Source organism: Trichoderma citrinoviride (assembly GCF_003025115.1).
Source record: "Trichoderma citrinoviride strain TUCIM 6016 unplaced genomic scaffold BBK36scaffold_1, whole genome shotgun sequence".
NCBI classification, from domain to species: Eukaryota; Fungi; Ascomycota; class Sordariomycetes; order Hypocreales; family Hypocreaceae; genus Trichoderma; species Trichoderma citrinoviride.
The window spans coordinates 2,542,306-2,558,926 of NW_020194709.1; the positions used below are offsets into that span (position 1 = coordinate 2,542,306).

A 16,621-nucleotide genomic window follows, 5' to 3' on the forward strand; every position below is an offset into this window, starting at 1 on the left:
TCCAGAGTACAGCTTCATGGAAGCTCATTGGCGTCAAGGGCGGGGACACTTGGAAGTAGCCGTCTTTCCAAACCGTGTCTTCAAGTTATTGTGCGTGAATTCTTTCATCGCTGGAGGTTTCGTATCTGCCCGGTCCGTCACCAGTTACACGGCGTTCTTTGGAGGTTTCGTTACCAGGTAGGTTGACACGTCAAGTCAAGTCGCGACAGCAAATGATCAAGCCCCTACCCGGAAAAGCGGCGACGGCTTCGTCTAGAACACTGGCTTAGTCTACTAGAAGACAGATATCAACCTTCTTTCATGAATGAATGGACTGAGATAGTCCTCCGACGTCCGCCCTGCTCTTCGATGGTGGCAGTAGCACCAAGAACTGCTAATGGCGCGCGCGTCATGCGCAAGGTCTGCCGCGAGGTCTAGGGAGATGACCAAGATCCACGGCAGTGTACTATTCCGAGCGCGTGCTATTGAGCCATGTAGTCTAAGGGGATATGCATCTCAGAGGCGAAGGGCAGGTAGGTATTCCACACTTGAAGTACACCGCCCCTTTCTGCATGGAAAATGATTTTTTCCACGTACACTTGTTGGCGTCCTCTCGGGGATGGACGATTATGCAGTGCCTCGTTGTCGTCAGTTTTGCACGCTCATCGATGTACCAAGATTTCTCATATTTTTCTTGTTGCATATGATCTAGCACCCATAGCAGTAAGTCGATCCCAGGTATAATCTGCCTTGGACACCCTATAAACGCCAGCAAATATCATGGGAACCGAGATCGGCCATATGCCATATCTAGATACGTAACCATCTTCCAAATAACCACAAGTCATCGGGGTATATGTCCCAACCGCTGTCTTCGATGATTCTGAAGTCGAGTAGCTTATTCTATTGGCCGTAACGGCCGTATCGCTCCTATTAGGACCTGTTGCCGAAGCTGTAAATTGGAGAAACCCGAGTGCCGGCTCATTGGCAAGTCGCCTGAAACTCGTATTGTTCATTGGAACCATACGCAGGCAAGATCAAGAAAGCAGCTTCATGACGTCCGCCATTCGCGTGTCTTTGGACTTCTTCGTCTTGCCCTTTTCCTGAAACGCCTTCGTCACCAGGTCACGCTTCTCTTGCTGAACATCCAGCACGCGCTCCTCGATGGTCCCCTCCATGATGAGACGCCAAATCTTAGTCTCGCGTGTCTGGCCAAGACGGTGCACTCGATCAACAGCTTGGTCTTCAATCGCCGGCGCCCACCCTAATAGTTACGTGTCAGGAAACTCGTGACAGCTGAATATCAGATACGCTTATAAAGGAAACTTACAGCTGTCGGATAGAATCACTGTATCCGCAGACACCAGATTGAGACCCACGCTGCACACTGCCAAGCTGGCCAGCATGATGCGTGTCTCGGGGTCGTTGTCAAGAGCATCAATGGCTTTGTCTCGCTTATCCGCATTCATGCTTCCGTCGATCCTGCAATACTTGATGCCTGCGACCTGGAGTTGCTTCTGAACAATGTCGAGAAACGACGTCCACTGCGAGAAAATGACAATCTTCGAGCCCTCATTCTGAAGCGTGGCTCGGACGATTTGTAGCATTGCTTCCGTCTTGGAGCTCTGTTGCTCTGTATCAAAGTGCTTGTCAAAGGCACCCTCGGGAGCTGGCTCCAGCAGGTTGTCCTCCTTCAGCGGGTTGCGACACATGGGACATTTCGCCTGCAAGTTGATTGCCCTGGTGATGCAGTGGCGGCAGAACACATGCTGGCAATTTGTAATCACAGGGTTAGTGGGCGTATCGTAGCAGATGGCACAGTCGTCTTGACTGTCGATAAAGAGCCGCAGGGCTTCCTGCAATAGCGCGCGGTTCTTCGGGGTCAGCTGAACGACGTCGTTCTCTTTCAGCATCTGCATGAGATCGTCGACTCGCTCTCTGCACAATGTCCAGTGGTTACATCTATAACACGTCAGTGGATGACTGTAGCATTATCATGGAATGAGCAAACTCACGATTGCCGGAGTCGAAGAAGGCGCTCCAAGACGTTTTGGAAGCGACCCTTTTGTCCGGTCTGCGATTTTGCCTGGTAATTCTCTAGCACTCCTCTGGCCTCAGATCTACAAGCAAGGTCAGCACTGAACTCCAAAGAGCAGGCATGTGATCCGGGATATAGCACGGCGGACTTACAGTAGAGCATCGTACTTGATCTTTTCCTCTGGGTGAAATGTGATGCGGTGTAGGTACTCTGTCTTCTTGGGCAGTTTGAGGTCCACAAACTTCATGTCTTTCTTTCGTCGCAGACAGATGTCTTGCATCAAAGATTGCAAGAGTGCTTCCGCACTGCGATCGCCGGACATGAGTTTGCGTGAGATTGCATTAGCAAAGATTTCGGGTTGTTCAATGCCTCCGGTGATGTGCAGGAACTTGACGAGGGACTGCAAGTCCTTGACAGAATTGATACTGGTGACGGTTAGGCAACGAACATGACGCAATTCTGGCTTCAAGTCGAAAACTAACATGGGTGTTCCGGTCAGTACCCAGCGGGATTCGGCTGGGAGCTCGCAGGCTGCCACAGCCGCTTGGGTCTTGACATTCCTGATCGTGTGGCCTTCGTCAAGCACAACTCGCCGCCAAGGCTTCTTTTGGCCCAAGAGAGTCCCGTTGCCATCTACCAGCTCCTTGGCAAGTGTCCCATAGCTGGTAATGACAACATTGTATTCCAAGAGGTTGTGGTATGACCCTCGGTTGGCGCCGTGGTAGACAAGAACGCTTGGCTGATGCTCCTCCTTGACGTGCCTGCGAATCTGCTGCTCCCAGTTGCTCATCACACTGACGGGAGCAATGATTAGAGTTGAGCCAGGGCCACCGGTGAGGATCAAGCTGATGATTTGGAGTGTCTTGCCCAGTCCCATGTCGTCGGCAAGAATGCCGCCTGAGAACAGCGTTGGCGCTTTGACGGTGATGAAATCGGAGGCGACGTTCCAGTATCGGCCTTTTTTGTCGCGTCTCCATAGCTGGGTCACCGTATCCGACCCAATTTCTGGAAGCTGGGGCTTTTCCTTGGCTTGCATCCAGGCCAAGCCCTTTTACAGATATTATTAGCCAAGATCACGAAAGGACAAGGCTAGGTGAGAAGAGCGTGCATAGGCGTACCTGTAGCTGATACGGCAGAAGCGTAGATTTGAGCTGGCTGGGTTGCGCAGCCTGGGGCATCTTGGCCAGGTCATCCTCGCCCAATGCGAGCGTCTTGATGGCATCGCTGCCTTTGCGAAACTCGACTGCATCGCTGGATTCGAGAATTTGTTCGAGAGATAGTTCGGGTACCAGAATCCCTTGGGATGAATTCAAGCCGCCGGCGGTAGAGATCCTTTGAGTCAGTCCGAGAGCCACCCTACGTGCTTCGGCGTCCTTTCTGGTCTGTTTGAGCTGGGTGGCTTTGACAAACTTGTCCGCCTTGAGAGCAGCCTCAATTCGGGTGCGCTGTACGGGATCGCTTGGCCCGTAAAACGATAATCTGATGGGACAATCATAGACGCCTTTCTCTCCTATGATTTCGCCTTCAACAGTGATGTCGCCAGAGTCCTGTTCAAAGTCAGCCATGGAGCCACGTAGAGGGAAGTCATGGGACGCAGACTCACGATATAGCGGGCGAGCTTGGAAACGACTGTGCGAGGCAGGTGGCCTATTTGCTGATGCATCACGCTGTCTATTCGGATCGCATTGCTGTCATACTATTTCCGTGTTAGTTTGTCGACTGTTCGTGCTGATGAGTATCCATGCATACCTGGTTGTTGGGCTCTCTGTGGCACAGGACGGCCTCACCAGGCGAAGCATATCCGTTGTAATATCTAACGCCTACAATTTTGGCATCTTGTGACGGTCAGCGTCAGTACCATCCGAAAAATTACCTTGGGTATGATCAGGTAGTTCAAACCAACCAAACGTTCCATAGAGCTCCCTATCTAAAGCGTCATCGTCTTGCGTCAAGTCCAGATAGTCTAATTCTTGCGTAGAAGTTGGATAAGATGGTGCCTGGCCCCTCTGTGAAGAGCTGGGGGCAGCAAATGACGGCCTGGAAAGGGAAGATCGAGCAGAGAGCGCAGGCCGTTTTCGAGCTGGCTCAGGAGAATCGCCGGTGAGGTCGATGAACTCGACGGCGGCGCGCTTGCCGCGAGGCATGACGAATAACACTTGCGGTGTAAGATGCAGAAGAGAACTGGAAAGATGAAGGAGGGGAAAGAAGGTGGCTTATGCCGTGAATGAGTGAGAAAAGAGATCTCTAATGACGATTTGTGCTGGAGCAAGGAATTGAGTTTTCATTCTCTATCGATTTGCTCTTCTCAACCGCTGATTCCACGACTTTGGCAGGCGCCGCCAGTTGACTTCGCGTCTGATTTGGCAAGAGCCAGTACGAGTACGACCAGACGCGAGGTCATGTGATTGAGGGAAGCTCAGCAACAGCAAACAATACCTAAGGTGTCACGGTTGAAGATGTCACTCCAACAATCTGAGTGAGAGCAGTTACAGTAGCTCTACTTGTATATTCAGCATCTTACAGTCACGTTTGATTCATCGTAAAGAAGCTACTCATACATAAGCAGCATCGACACAATCACAACTTATTGTGCACTCTCTCCCTGGAAACTCTCCCTATGTATGAACCTCAATGGAATCAACAAAGGCCAGACTGACTAATCCTCTCGAGCCCAAAGCCTGTCGCCGAGATCCGCCGCTCGCAAAGCAATCGACTGTCCCCAATTAGGTCTAGCCGAAATCACGCCATCGATGGCTCTCCAGAACAAGAGCAGGAATATCAACGACATGCGACCGTCTTTCTCTCCTCTCCAACCTCACTCCTCTTTTTGCTCTGGAGAGGCAGAGAAGCTTCTACGGAATGAGACGCTTCGTTCGGTACCAAAAATGCCGTGCTATTGCTATGAAATCCGTCTCTCACGACGGCCTCTTCACCTGCCGGCGATGGACACCACAGATGCTACCCAACGATACCCAGAGCATTAAACTAAAGCACAAACAAACAAGCTAGGAAACCCAAACCCTCGAGAAAACCCATACGATCCAACGCCAAAGCGCCTTTGCCAGTGCATACACCGCTGTGGTGGCATCCTACTCTTTCAACAGGCGACCGTATGCCGAGAAGTACATGCAGCCGGGCACATGGCTTCTCTTGCCAGTCTTCTCGTCAAAGATGTGGCAGCCCTCCTTTGCGACGTTGGGGGGAGTGTACACTGAAGAGGATCTTTGGTCAGGTCCAGCACAAGTGTGTTGGGGTCGGGGTGCAGACTCACGGTGCAGCGAGACAGCGAAGTCGCTGCCGCGGTTGGACACTCGATGGAGGCCAAGCTCGTCAGCCATGTACGTGACTTGGTTCTCTTGATATGTCTTCTCGGCGAGGACAGTCATGGGTCCCTCGGGCTCGTTCTTCTCTGGAAAGACGTAGCGCGTCTCCGTGAGCTCTCCGCGCAAGATCTTCATGATGCAGTGCGCATTTCCGTGGTCGTGGATGGGGCTGCCCTTTCCTGGAGACCAGACGAGTACGAGCTGGTTTCGATTCCCGTCAGTACCGGTTGTCGCTGGGCTTGGACCTCTGGCATGAGGATGCATGGGCACGACCTACCAAGTTGCTCTTGCCATTGCCCTCGTCGACGAGGTTACGAGTGTATCCTCTGCTGGCGTCGCCGAATGCATACCTGGACCAATGCATGTCCCTGGCGTCATAGGCTTGCATCAGTTCCATCAGGGTTCGCACGTCGATATCCTCGGACGTCAAGCCAGACGACGGGCCAAGGACGTCCTTGAGCGCCTGCACGAGCTCTTCGAATCGATCCTGGCCGTGCACTACGTTGCCGACGTTGTTGAGGGCACTGCCGCTTGACGCAACGTTGACGGCCATGATTATTGATGTTGATGTTGATTGCTATGATAGGGAAGGATGGATTGACTTGGATAGGGACGGTGTGGTGGGAGAGATTTGATGAAGGGGCTTCACAGCAACGATACAGTGGCTGCATTTATCAGGACCTCAGAGATACGCAACGAAGCGACAAAGGGCGGCACACCGACTGGAGCGGGGATGGCCGGTGTCTCTCGTGTCTGGTCAGCTGAGCGAGATCCCCGACGGAGGCTTGGGAAGGGTAGTGCAACCCGGTGTCGGCCAGCAAAAACCCTCGTCAGGTCAAGCCACGGAAAAAGGGAACGGCGAAGATCGCCTGCATGAGCAACGGGGGCAAACGGGTACATCTGGCAACTATCGGGTGGATTACGTTTACGTCGCGCAGGTTTTGCACAATCTGGTTGGACGACGAGGCGCTAGGAGCACACAACGGCCAGTCGAGTCCGAAGCGGTACCGCGAACTGCCTGCTGACGCGCAACTCCGATAAGAAAGAGTTTCAGTGAATTGATTACGGCCGGCAACTGTCAGAAGGGAGGGCAGGGAAGACGGGAGGAAAAGAAGAGCAGAGAGTGTTTGGATTTTCGACCTATTGTCACTCTGCCGATGCGATTTGCGCCACTTGGCATGTCGCTGGTCTCACTCAAGGCCTTGCGACAGGACATACAGCCGTCGAACGGCGGCCAGACAGCCGGCAATGGACAGCTTCTGCTGATAAGCGTCGAAAGATACCGCCAAGCGTGGGGCCTCGTGAAACCTGGTGCAGGCACGGGGCGGTAGCGTCGTGCTAAGAGGGAAAAGCTTCAAGGGAGCCATGGATGATTTTCAGTTGCTCATTGCGGTTATGCAGATGGAAAGGGGTTCAAGGGAAGATCTAGAACTACGGGCTTCTCCTGACGCGTTATCGCTGTACGAGTAGTATCTGCCCCTGAACGGTTGACTATCTTGGATATTGAATTGCATCTGTTGAACTGTACGGAAATCAGCTTGAAGTGATGGGCATCCATGTCATATTTGAGGCGCTGTCTCACAGGTGATTTAGTACGAGAATGAGTAAGGTAAGATCCGCGAGGTACAAAGTACAAGCTCCACAGCCGGTGAACGTCCGCCGGGCTTCTCCGACATCCGCCGCCGACAACCGCCTTGGTCACGGACTGGCCCGTTGAAGCCGTTGAACAGCCAGTTTTTTCTTCGTCAAATCCTTGATTCAATACGATTGATGGGCATTGCTTTCTTCTAGTTAAATTACGGGATGAAAACTCTGCTTCTATCCACGCGTCGGTGCAAGTCATGATTGCCAAATGATTAGGTATACATCTGCGCACGGGAACTCTTTTGCCGGCCTGTCGGTCTCGATAGATTGTGGCTTGCTGCAGTGACTCTTGACAACGTGTGTTGGAGTAGTAGTAGTTTTCTGATAGGTTTTGCTTTGAATCTGGAGGCAAGGGATGATGGTTCAGAGTGCACGGACATGCTTGTTTCTGGCCAATTCAAAGCAATCGAGCGTTTCTATGCAGTGATACAAGCAGGCTGGTGAGAACACAAGACATTGTGTAATTGGCGATAAGTATGCAAGGTAACTGCCGGACGTGTTACGAGGTGTAACTTGGATCAAATGACATATTGGTCAAGACAACGCCGTTTCAACGGAATACTAGTCTTAAAAGATCCAAGAGCAGACTCTGTAGGTTGTGTTTCCTCTTTGCAGTGGTTGAACTGGCGTTATTACATTACAAAATCATGGCATGTCTTACACCAATATGCATTCAAGTTGCAACAGCAGCGACCAGACCTATAAAGCCAGTGACACAACTTTTCTAAAATGAGCAGTACTGGTAATAGCATGACATTTCCCCAATCCTGTCATTCTAACTGTCACCGTCATACTCTACACTCTTACAAGCTCAACTAGACAACTAGAACAAAACGGCATCCCCAAAATCCCCCTCCATCCGCTCTCCCGGACATCAACGCCGCATCATCCGTACGCTCAGCTCAAAGAGGCACAGCCCTGCAAACAGATCCCGATCTAGAGGCCCGATGACTGATTGACACGAGAAAGATAATATCCACATCCGCGGCCCGTCGCCCGGCACGGTACATAAAGCATTCCAGATCAGCAAGATACTAGTAATTGTTCCCCGACAGCCGCTCCTGTCAAACAACCGGCCGATGCCGAACTTTCCCCAGATTTACTCGGAGGATCATGATGTACTCTATGTTGTACATGGTTCAGGGTCGTCAAGGCATGTGAATTGATGTAATCAGGGCATGTTGGGGGATGAATCACATCAAGGAAGACGAAAAGCTGCATGCACCTCATTTTCATCACCTTAGTAAAGGCAGTCAGGAATGCTAAACTAGCACTCTGGAATTGAAGATGGGCAGCACAGACATCCCATCCTCCTCGACCTCGAGCACGCAAGAAAAAAGGGAAAGCCAGTAAAACAGGCCCTGCTGAAACTATTTCGCAGCTGAAGGTGACAAGCGTTGGTCTACCGGAACTAGATAAACACGAGGCTTGGATCGGTCGGCAGCCAGTGCATCATCTGACTAGCAAGGCCCATCCGCAACGGAAATGGAATGGCAAACGCGAGCAAGAAGAAAAAAAATTTGGCGTTCAGGAGGCCAATGACTCAAGATTGCTTGTGAACCAGCTTCTCTCTTCTCTCTTTAAAAGTAACACGAGTCGATAATCCGGCAATCGGCGTACCCTCTTTTTCCTACGCCCCGTCTCATAACTGCTTCTACTTGTTTCTTTTTCTCCTTATAAGCTGAAAGAAGGGATTGCAGGTGATTGATCACTTTAAAGTTGTGTCGGCTCAGCCTTTCCGAGGAACCGCTGCAACATCTTTTTTTTTCCCGGTGTGACCTTGCATGCGCATCAACGTCATAGTGCCCGAATCCCGAAAAGACCAATTCCTATAAGAACATCAAAGAAAAAGGAATCGGTCACAACTTCTCACGATATAAAGGGACAATCTCCGAACTCTCACATTTTGGTCAATTGGACAGTCATAGCACTGGTTTCCCATTTCCTCGACATTCTACATACCCTTACTCTTCATACAAGTTACCTAATATACAGGCACTGGGTCTTTACATCGCCTGTTGAGAGACATCATGACAGCAACGACAGCCAGGCCTCCAAACGGCCAGATATCAACCGAGAAACCGCCCGACAGCACCGACGACAGCAGCAATCACAATGACCAGAGCACATGTGCACAGAACAACGATGCTTCTTGTCCGTCAAGAAAGCCCTGCAAGAATAACCGCGGCTGGCGCAAAATCGTCCGCAACTTTACTCCCTCGTATGTTGTTGTCCTAGATCACACTGCCTTTTCTGCCCCAGTGCACTCAGCCCCTTCTTAACCCTCCCTCTTTACTTCGTTTTCAATCTTTTTTTTTTTCCTTTTCATCTGTCATGTGTATAAGGTATATTAACAAGCGTATAGATGGTTCGCCGTAAACATGGGCACGGGCATCGTCTCCATCCTCCTCTTCAACCTCCCCTGGAACGGCTACTGGCTGCACATCATCTCGTACATCTTCTTCGCCCTCAACGTCCTCCTCTTCGTCATCTTCTGCATCATCTCCATCTTGAGATACACGCTGTACCCAGAGATTTGGTTCGTCATGATTTCGCATCCGGCGCAGTCTTTATTCCTGGGGTGCTTCCCCATGGGCTTTGCCAGTAAGCTTCTCTCTCTCTCTCTTCCCCCCCTATTCTCTTCACTCTCTGCCACATCATATATCAAACCACTGCCATCTCATCCTCCCTTTCATCCCCCTCTGTCTTCTCATGTCACTTCATCATCTCTTCCCATATCTTTCACCCAGTTCAAGCTAACAAAAAGCAACTAGCAATCATCAACATGATGATCTTCGCCTGCTCCCACTGGGGCCCCGGGCTCATCTACCTCGCCTGGGCATTCTGGTGGCTCGACGCCCTCATCTCCATGGCCACGGCCATCTCCATGCCCTTCATCGTCATGCACCGCCACCGCCCGGGCCTCGACAAGACCACCGCCACCCTCCTGCTGCCCATCGTCCCCGCCGTCGTCGCCGCCGCCACGGGAGGCATCGTCGCCGACGCCTTGCCCTCCGCCGGCCACGCCTACGCCACCCTCGTCGTCTCCTACGCCCTCTGGGGCATCGGCCAGGCCCTCTCCGGCTGCGTCCTCGCCCTCTACTTCCACCGCCTCACCATCCACTCCCTCCCTCCGCGGGACGTCATCGTCTCCGTGTTCCTCCCCATCGGGCCCCTCGGCCAGGGCGGCTTCGGCATCCAGCAGCTCGGCAAGGTCGCCCTCAAGGTCGTGCCCCAGACGTCCATGTTCCGCGTCTCCGGCGTCGACGACGCCACCACCCGCGGCGCCGAGTTCCTGTACTTCCTTGGCGTCTTCTTTGGTATCGTCATGTGGGGGTTTGCGCTCGCCTGGGTGTGCTTCGCGCTCATCAGCCTGAGGACCACGCGCTCGTTTCCCTTCAACATGGGCTGGTGGGGGTTCACGTTCCCGTTGGGCGTGTGGGCGACGTGTGCGAATGCTCTGTGGCAGAATCTGGGCAGCGAGTTTTTCAAATACGTGACAACGGTGAGCTCTCTCTCTCCCTCCCTCTCTCTCTCTCTCTCTCTCTCTCTCTCTCTCTCTCTCTCTCTCCCTCTCTTTTCTCTTTTTTTGAAAACACTGTAGGATTCACCTTCTAACTTCGTGGGACACCAGATCATAAGTCTTTCCGTCGTCATCCTCTGGATCCTCGTCAGTCTGAGAACCATTCAACTCGTCATTACTGGCGAAATGTTCTTCGCTCCGTGTCTCAAAGACCTCCGCGAGAAACAAGAAGCACCCATCAGCGAAGACTCGGCAGTCTGAGCAGCCCAATTACAAGCCATGTCCTTTGTGAGCTCCGGAGTATAGTACTGGGGAGGCAAAAGAATCAGGGGTTTCAAAAAGCATCATCATTGGAGTTTGCATCGATGGTTTCAACAAGGCGTTTTCTTTCTTCCACCACTTTTCATCACATATCCTATCATCATCGTCACTGTTATTAATAAGTGAATAAGCATTTAACATAGACAACAGCGCATCGTTCGGCTATGGAACACTGTAATGGGGCTATATAGACATAGATTTACAGATACCCTAGACAAATACTTCTTTTCGACTTCAAAATCAAGCATCCCAAGACACAAAATGCCCTCAACATCGTACAAGGATCGCTGGCTGTCTATCCTGCCGTCTACTCCGTACTCAAACAAGGCTTCGTGAGAAATATCTGCCCCTACCTCAACCATCTAGCATACGCCCAGCGAATCCTCTCCAAGGCCTTGGCTTGGATGTGCACCCCCTTGACATTTGCCAGGTCCTCCAGGTCCTCCAGAAACTCCTTTTGTATGTTGTCCGGCATCAACTTGCTGGCCAGGTTACGGAGCACGTGAACTTCGCACAGCAAAAGGCCGTGGTCCTTGTACGACAGCACGTTGTTCTCTGTCGGCCGTGCCTCGGACAGGATGCGGTCAATGTTTCGGAGGATGCGGATGGCCTTGCCAGAGACTTTGCTATGGCGCCGTCCAGATCGGCTGCCAAAGATGCTACGAAGGTACTGGAACACGCCAATCGAAACAAAGATGCCAGGGGTCAGACCAACGAAGCCGAATACCAGCTCCTGACTTTTGAGGAGCGAGTCAATGCCCGTCATGGCCACCTCGAGATCGACCTTTGTCTTCTGAACCTGAATCAGGAGAGACCGGACAAGGTCGCCTCGGAGCGCACCGACAAAGGGGCTCCTGAGGTCCTGTTCAAAGGCCCGCAGCACCGGCGTCACATCGCCTTCAGCCACCTTGGAGCGGATCTCTGCGATTTGAGCCTCGGTGATGGAGGAATTGCCAACGGCAAATTGGGGTTTATCCGTGGCAAAGTCCACCACCATTCGCTCCAAGCTCTCTCGGTCGGCCTTGAGGCTGTCTCTGCTCATGATGGCTATCTCGCTCGTCTCATCGTGCCGTATCGTCTTGATGACCTTTGCCGTGGGTTCAACAACCCAGTTCAGCCAAAAGTCTCGCAGGGTGCTTCCAAAATCCGTGATCCACTGTATGATGTCTGCCTTGCGGTTGACCAAGATCTTGAGGATGGTGGTGGAGGAGGTGATGCCAACGAGAGCCGGAAGCCAGTATCGGAGGAGAACCGGCGGCCGACCGTTGTGGGTTGCGAGAGCCTGCATGGCATTGACATGCTGGGGAAGCGTCTTGTCAATGATCTGAATCAGACGGCGGGCCAGTGTGCTTGGGCGATACGAAGTCATGTCGCCTTCGACGTGCACAGACAGCTCGGCGTCTTCTTCGACACCCGCAAATACCTTTTCCTCAAAGTCGTGGATGTTGGCTTCCAAGCTGCATGCCTCCTTCAGCACCATGTCCATCAGTGCTACGCTGCGCTCGACGACGCCTTTGAGGTCTTCGTGATCCTGCGCCCCAGCTCGGTCGTCATCGTGGCCTAGCTGAAGACCTTCATCCATCAGCACGCCAAGTCCGCTAGCTGTCATCTCCCTCAGCTTTCGCAGCTGTGCTTGTTTATGCCTGGCCTCAGCTCGGCACAGAGCAACAGGCGAGAGCACCTTTCGCTGTAGATTGGCAAATGAGTGCTCCCGGATGCTCTCTCGAACAACACCGTAGAACCTGCTCCATGGCTGCGATATGGTGGATCGTGTGGACTCGACAAGCTGGGCGGAAGCATCTGCCGCTGACATGAGGCGTAGTCGTGACCGGCTGGCTTGGTATATGTCGTGCGACCACGCCCACAACCGCAGGGGAGATGTCTGCACCGCGTATATGCTGCTGTAGGTGTAAGAGCTCAAGACTCCGTCCCAGTACCACATGTCATCGCTAAGGGGGATGATGCTGTCAACCAGCGTATTGAGGATGGCTCCATAGACTTGAACCGTCGCTTTGGAGACCAGGAGCCACTCGATCTCGTTCTCGTATGGCGTCTTCGGTTGCGCATAGGCACCGCTTGATGCGCCATCGACGCGATCCGCTATCGCAGGAATGCCCGATTCGTCGAGGAGGAGCTTGACGCGCTCGACCGAGAGCAGCGGCTGCGAGGACGACGTGGTGCTCAGCGAACGGATGATGCGCAACAGATGGTCCAGGCGCGGGACGTCCAGGGCCTCTGCGGCGGCAAAGGGGTGCCCAGCTTCCGAAGCTCCATCTTCCGAACCCTCCTCGGACAGGACTGGGAGCCGGTCGAGGTAGGCATCCAGTCGCCGCACTTGGCTATTGCAGGACGCAGCAGCAGGTCAGCACACATCCAAACGCACCCATAGGACACGCACGATGCCGTTCTAGAAGCTATGGGGAGGGGGGCTTCAAAACTCACTCGGCGACCAGCGACATGGTTTAGGATTGTATGAGCCGATGAAACGATCAGACAAGCGAACGGTCCGGCAGGCTCGACCAGGGCTAGGGATAACCTTGACCTTGTTGAATCTGCATCGATCTGGGCTGGAGCTGGACCAGGTGGCGGGTGGAGTCGAATCCGGAGGTGCTTGGACGAGAGGTCAGACCATATCACACCACAAGCAGCGTTCGGGAGTAGAGCTGGCCGAGAGCAAGCGGGATTATCGATCCATTCGACGTTTGCCAAATTGCTAAAAGAGGAGGATGAGGAGAAGAGGAGGCGACTTGTCTGCGTGGGGCGATTTGTGCCCGATTTTTCCTGAGCTCCAGAATATGAAGATCGTTGGATGGCTCGTACTCGGAGCGACAGCGAACCGCTCACGTCATGCAGCGAGATAGGGGAGAGAATATGAAGCGAATGGCGAGGTGAAGAGGATGGAGGCAAGAGGAGAAAAAGGCTGAGGACGGCGATGTATCTTTGTATTTTGCTGTTTCAATGGACGAACAGCTGCCATTGGCTGTGATGTCACTGATTTTCGTGGTGCTTGAGGCTGAGAACCTACAGGACGGCTTCAGCTGCTGAACCGCTACAAGTCACTGGACCGGCTACTACATTCAATTCCGGGCCATTTGTTGAGTGCATGAGATCACTTTTGACAGCTCGCTACGCCGACAACTCCAGTTCAGAAAATACAAGCAATGCTGGGCTTTTGATGGTAATCTCCAGCATCAGGCTGTTCTGCAGGGCCCTTTGCATTGCAATAAGGCAGATCTGCCGATTAATTACATGGATGGGATCCGATAAAAAGCAGCCCAAAGTGGTGCTCGAGACGCCCCTGGCTCTAAGAAAAAAAGATACATTTGCAAGGTATCGTTCCATGCACGAAGCAGCATCTTCTGAGGATGCCGCAGGTCAGCCCAAAGACGCCGCAATACGTGGAAGCGGTAAAGCCGTGGAACTGGGGTCAGCAGAAACAAGCGGATCATATAATTCCGGCTAGACTGAAATTGAATGATTCTCAGACATTTCTCGTGTGAGTGAGTGAGTGAGTGAAATGAGAGAGAGTGTGTGCGTGATCGATAATGATGATACAAGCAGCCGCAGCTCGTTCAACAAAGTGCTGATTTGCCGCGATGCGAATACGAATGCGGGCATGCAGGAACGCGCCCAATCACAGCGCCTCGCAAGCCCATCCTCGCCTCTCGACCCTCTGCGAGGCTGCGCGGCCCGTCCGTGGCCCCGATTGGCATCAAACGACGGCCAGATCCCCCAGAGCGCCGGAACGTCTTGCTTCCAGGTGGGCTCATTGCAGCTCCGACTCCAGTTTTAATTCCCTGTGGCCATTTGCCATCTCCTGACTAGTCTAGCCGTTCTGTCTGGGAAGAAGCGGCCAATGAACGCCTCTGGGCGTCTGCGAAACCAGCGATAAAAATCTCCCTTTGCGCCCCCACAAACGCTCTCCTAATCCCAACTTGTCCCTCCCACAAGGCAGCCTCTCCTTATCTACCGCCTGTCGTCCTCGCTTCGGCTCTGGGAGGTTTCCTTTCTTCTTACATCCCTCTCAGCACCTCTGGAAGGCAGATTCCTACGAGCATCTCAGCAATTGGCTCTTCACCATGGAAGTGGCGTAAGTTGTTGCCTTTGCTTCCACACTTGGCTCGGCATATTCTAACCGGCAATTTCACAGGAACGCGACATTCAGCGCGTTGAACCAGACGCAGGGCTACCTCAACGTCCTCGAAGAGGTCGGCAAATACAATGTCCACCTCAACTACTTTGAGCGCCTCTGGGCTGTACGTCTTCTACCTCTCCCCGCCAAATCAACGCGAAGTCCGAATCCAAAAACTGACATCACATCTTCCAGGCTTGGTACCTCTACATGCAGAACGACACTCTGGCGACCGGCATCATGAGCTTCGTCATGCACGAGGTCATCTACTTTGGCCGCTGCATCCCCTTCATCATCATGGACCAGATTCCCTTCTTCCACAAGTACAAGATTCAGAGCCAGAAGATGCCGACCCTCAAGGAGCAGTGGGACTGCGCTTCCATCGTCCTCATCAGCCACTTCACCGCCGAACTGCCTCAGATCTGGTTCTTCCACCCCATCGCCACCTACTTCGGCATGGACTACAGCGTCCCCTTCCCCTCGCTCTTCACCATGGCCTGGCAGATTGCCATCCTCTTCGTCATGGAGGATACCTGGCACTACTGGTTCCACCGCGCGCTTCACTACGGCCCTCTCTACAGGAGCATCCACAAGATGCACCACCTCTACTCCGCTCCCTTTGGCCTGGCCGCCGAGTATGCTTCGCCCATCGAGACCGCTCTCCTCGGCATTGGCGTTGTCGGATCTCCCATCCTCCTCCTGGCCATCACCGGCGAGCTTCACCTGCTCACCATGTACGCCTGGATCACCCTCCGTCTCCTGCAGGCCATCGACGCCCACAGCGGCTACGAGTTCCCCTGGAGCTTACGCCACTTCCTCCCCGTCTGGGCCGGTGCCGACCACCACGACATGCACCACGAGAAGTTCATTGGCAACTACGCTTCCAGCTTCCGCTGGTGGGACTACATGCTCGACACCGAGGCCGGTGCCGAGGCCCACAAGAGGCGCCGCGAGAAGAAGATGGCTCAGATGAAGGCCAAGAAGGCTCAGTAAACGGCCTTTGCACACGATCCCACCTCAACGGACCCGCACATGGGCGCTGTTGGAGACGATGTCAATTTTGAAACCGGACGACAAAAGGGAAAGAGATGCACGATTTGAGAGATACAACTACCTTGATGAGAAAAAAGAAAAGTAGGATTAGATTAATGGTCAGCTAAAGGCCTAGCTGCGGCAGCCTCCGACATGGCAATGGCATCACACGGCGTTGGGAGGGAGTGGCTTGAGCATCAACCTTGATTAATGTTTTGTATATACTTAAACACGTACTTTGCGAACACCCTAGACATATACTTAATACAGCTCAACGTCAAGCCCATGGTTGGAATACCCTCTCGGCGTCTCTTTGCGGTTGAAGCCTTACATCTCAATTTCTTGCCTCAAAGAAACACAAGATCTTACAATGCTGTTTGAAACAGCGCATGACCCACCCGTTATGTAAGCGGGCCAGAGCTTTCCAATATTTTCGTGCCATAAATTTCGCTCCTAAGAATTCACACCTCTCTTTTGCTTCCTTCATGCTTCCAACAGCTCTATGATATTCCCTCTGCGGTAGCGTATAGCTTAACAGCTATGATAGAGCTACCTACTATCGAGACTTTCCTTGATTCGACCATTGGCCTTTGACTCAAGGTTCCGATCCGTCGCATCGAGAAGTGCCT

The 16,621-nt window shown here is 52.8% G+C and overlaps 5 protein-coding genes across 5 annotated transcripts; 2 read left to right on the top strand and 3 right to left on the bottom strand.

Annotated features, from left to right (window-relative positions):
• Window positions 1-1,016: 1,016 nt before the first annotated feature.
• Window positions 1,017-4,161, bottom strand: BBK36DRAFT_1107856 (hypothetical protein; the record flags this gene model as incomplete). The annotated part of the gene is made up of 9 exons (XM_024889304.1): window positions 1,017-1,243; window positions 1,310-1,941; window positions 1,995-2,099; window positions 2,170-2,442; window positions 2,500-3,065; window positions 3,136-3,564; window positions 3,621-3,713; window positions 3,767-3,852; window positions 3,921-4,161. The coding sequence occupies 9 exons, from the start codon at window positions 4,159-4,161 to the stop codon at window positions 1,017-1,019; spliced, it is 2,652 nt and encodes an 883-aa protein (XP_024754139.1).
• A 945-nt stretch (window positions 4,162-5,106) lies between these two features.
• Window positions 5,107-5,893, bottom strand: BBK36DRAFT_1108012 (cysteine dioxygenase type I; the record flags this gene model as incomplete). Its single annotated transcript, XM_024889325.1, has 3 exons — window positions 5,107-5,228; window positions 5,289-5,541; window positions 5,618-5,893. The coding sequence occupies 3 exons, from the start codon at window positions 5,891-5,893 to the stop codon at window positions 5,107-5,109; spliced, it is 651 nt and encodes a 216-aa protein (XP_024754140.1).
• Window positions 5,894-9,014: 3,121 nt separating this feature from the next.
• On the top strand, window positions 9,015-10,768 carry BBK36DRAFT_1155604 (hypothetical protein; the record flags this gene model as incomplete). The annotated part of the gene is made up of 4 exons (XM_024893844.1): window positions 9,015-9,205; window positions 9,350-9,588; window positions 9,759-10,489; window positions 10,619-10,768. The coding sequence occupies 4 exons, from the start codon at window positions 9,015-9,017 to the stop codon at window positions 10,766-10,768; spliced, it is 1,311 nt and encodes a 436-aa protein (XP_024754141.1).
• Window positions 10,769-11,177: 409 nt separating this feature from the next.
• Window positions 11,178-13,287, bottom strand: BBK36DRAFT_683 (NCA2-domain-containing protein; the record flags this gene model as incomplete). Its single annotated transcript, XM_024898507.1, has 2 exons — window positions 11,178-13,167; window positions 13,271-13,287. 2 exons carry the CDS (start codon window positions 13,285-13,287, stop codon window positions 11,178-11,180), a joined length of 2,007 nt encoding a protein of 668 aa, XP_024754142.1.
• A 1,603-nt stretch (window positions 13,288-14,890) lies between these two features.
• Window positions 14,891-15,953, top strand: BBK36DRAFT_139719 (sterol desaturase-like protein; the record flags this gene model as incomplete). Its single annotated transcript, XM_024897463.1, has 3 exons — window positions 14,891-14,918; window positions 14,979-15,084; window positions 15,156-15,953. Exons 1-3 carry the CDS (start codon window positions 14,908-14,910, stop codon window positions 15,951-15,953), a joined length of 915 nt encoding a protein of 304 aa, XP_024754143.1. The 5' UTR covers window positions 14,891-14,907.
• Between the last annotated feature and the right edge of the window lie 668 nt (window positions 15,954-16,621).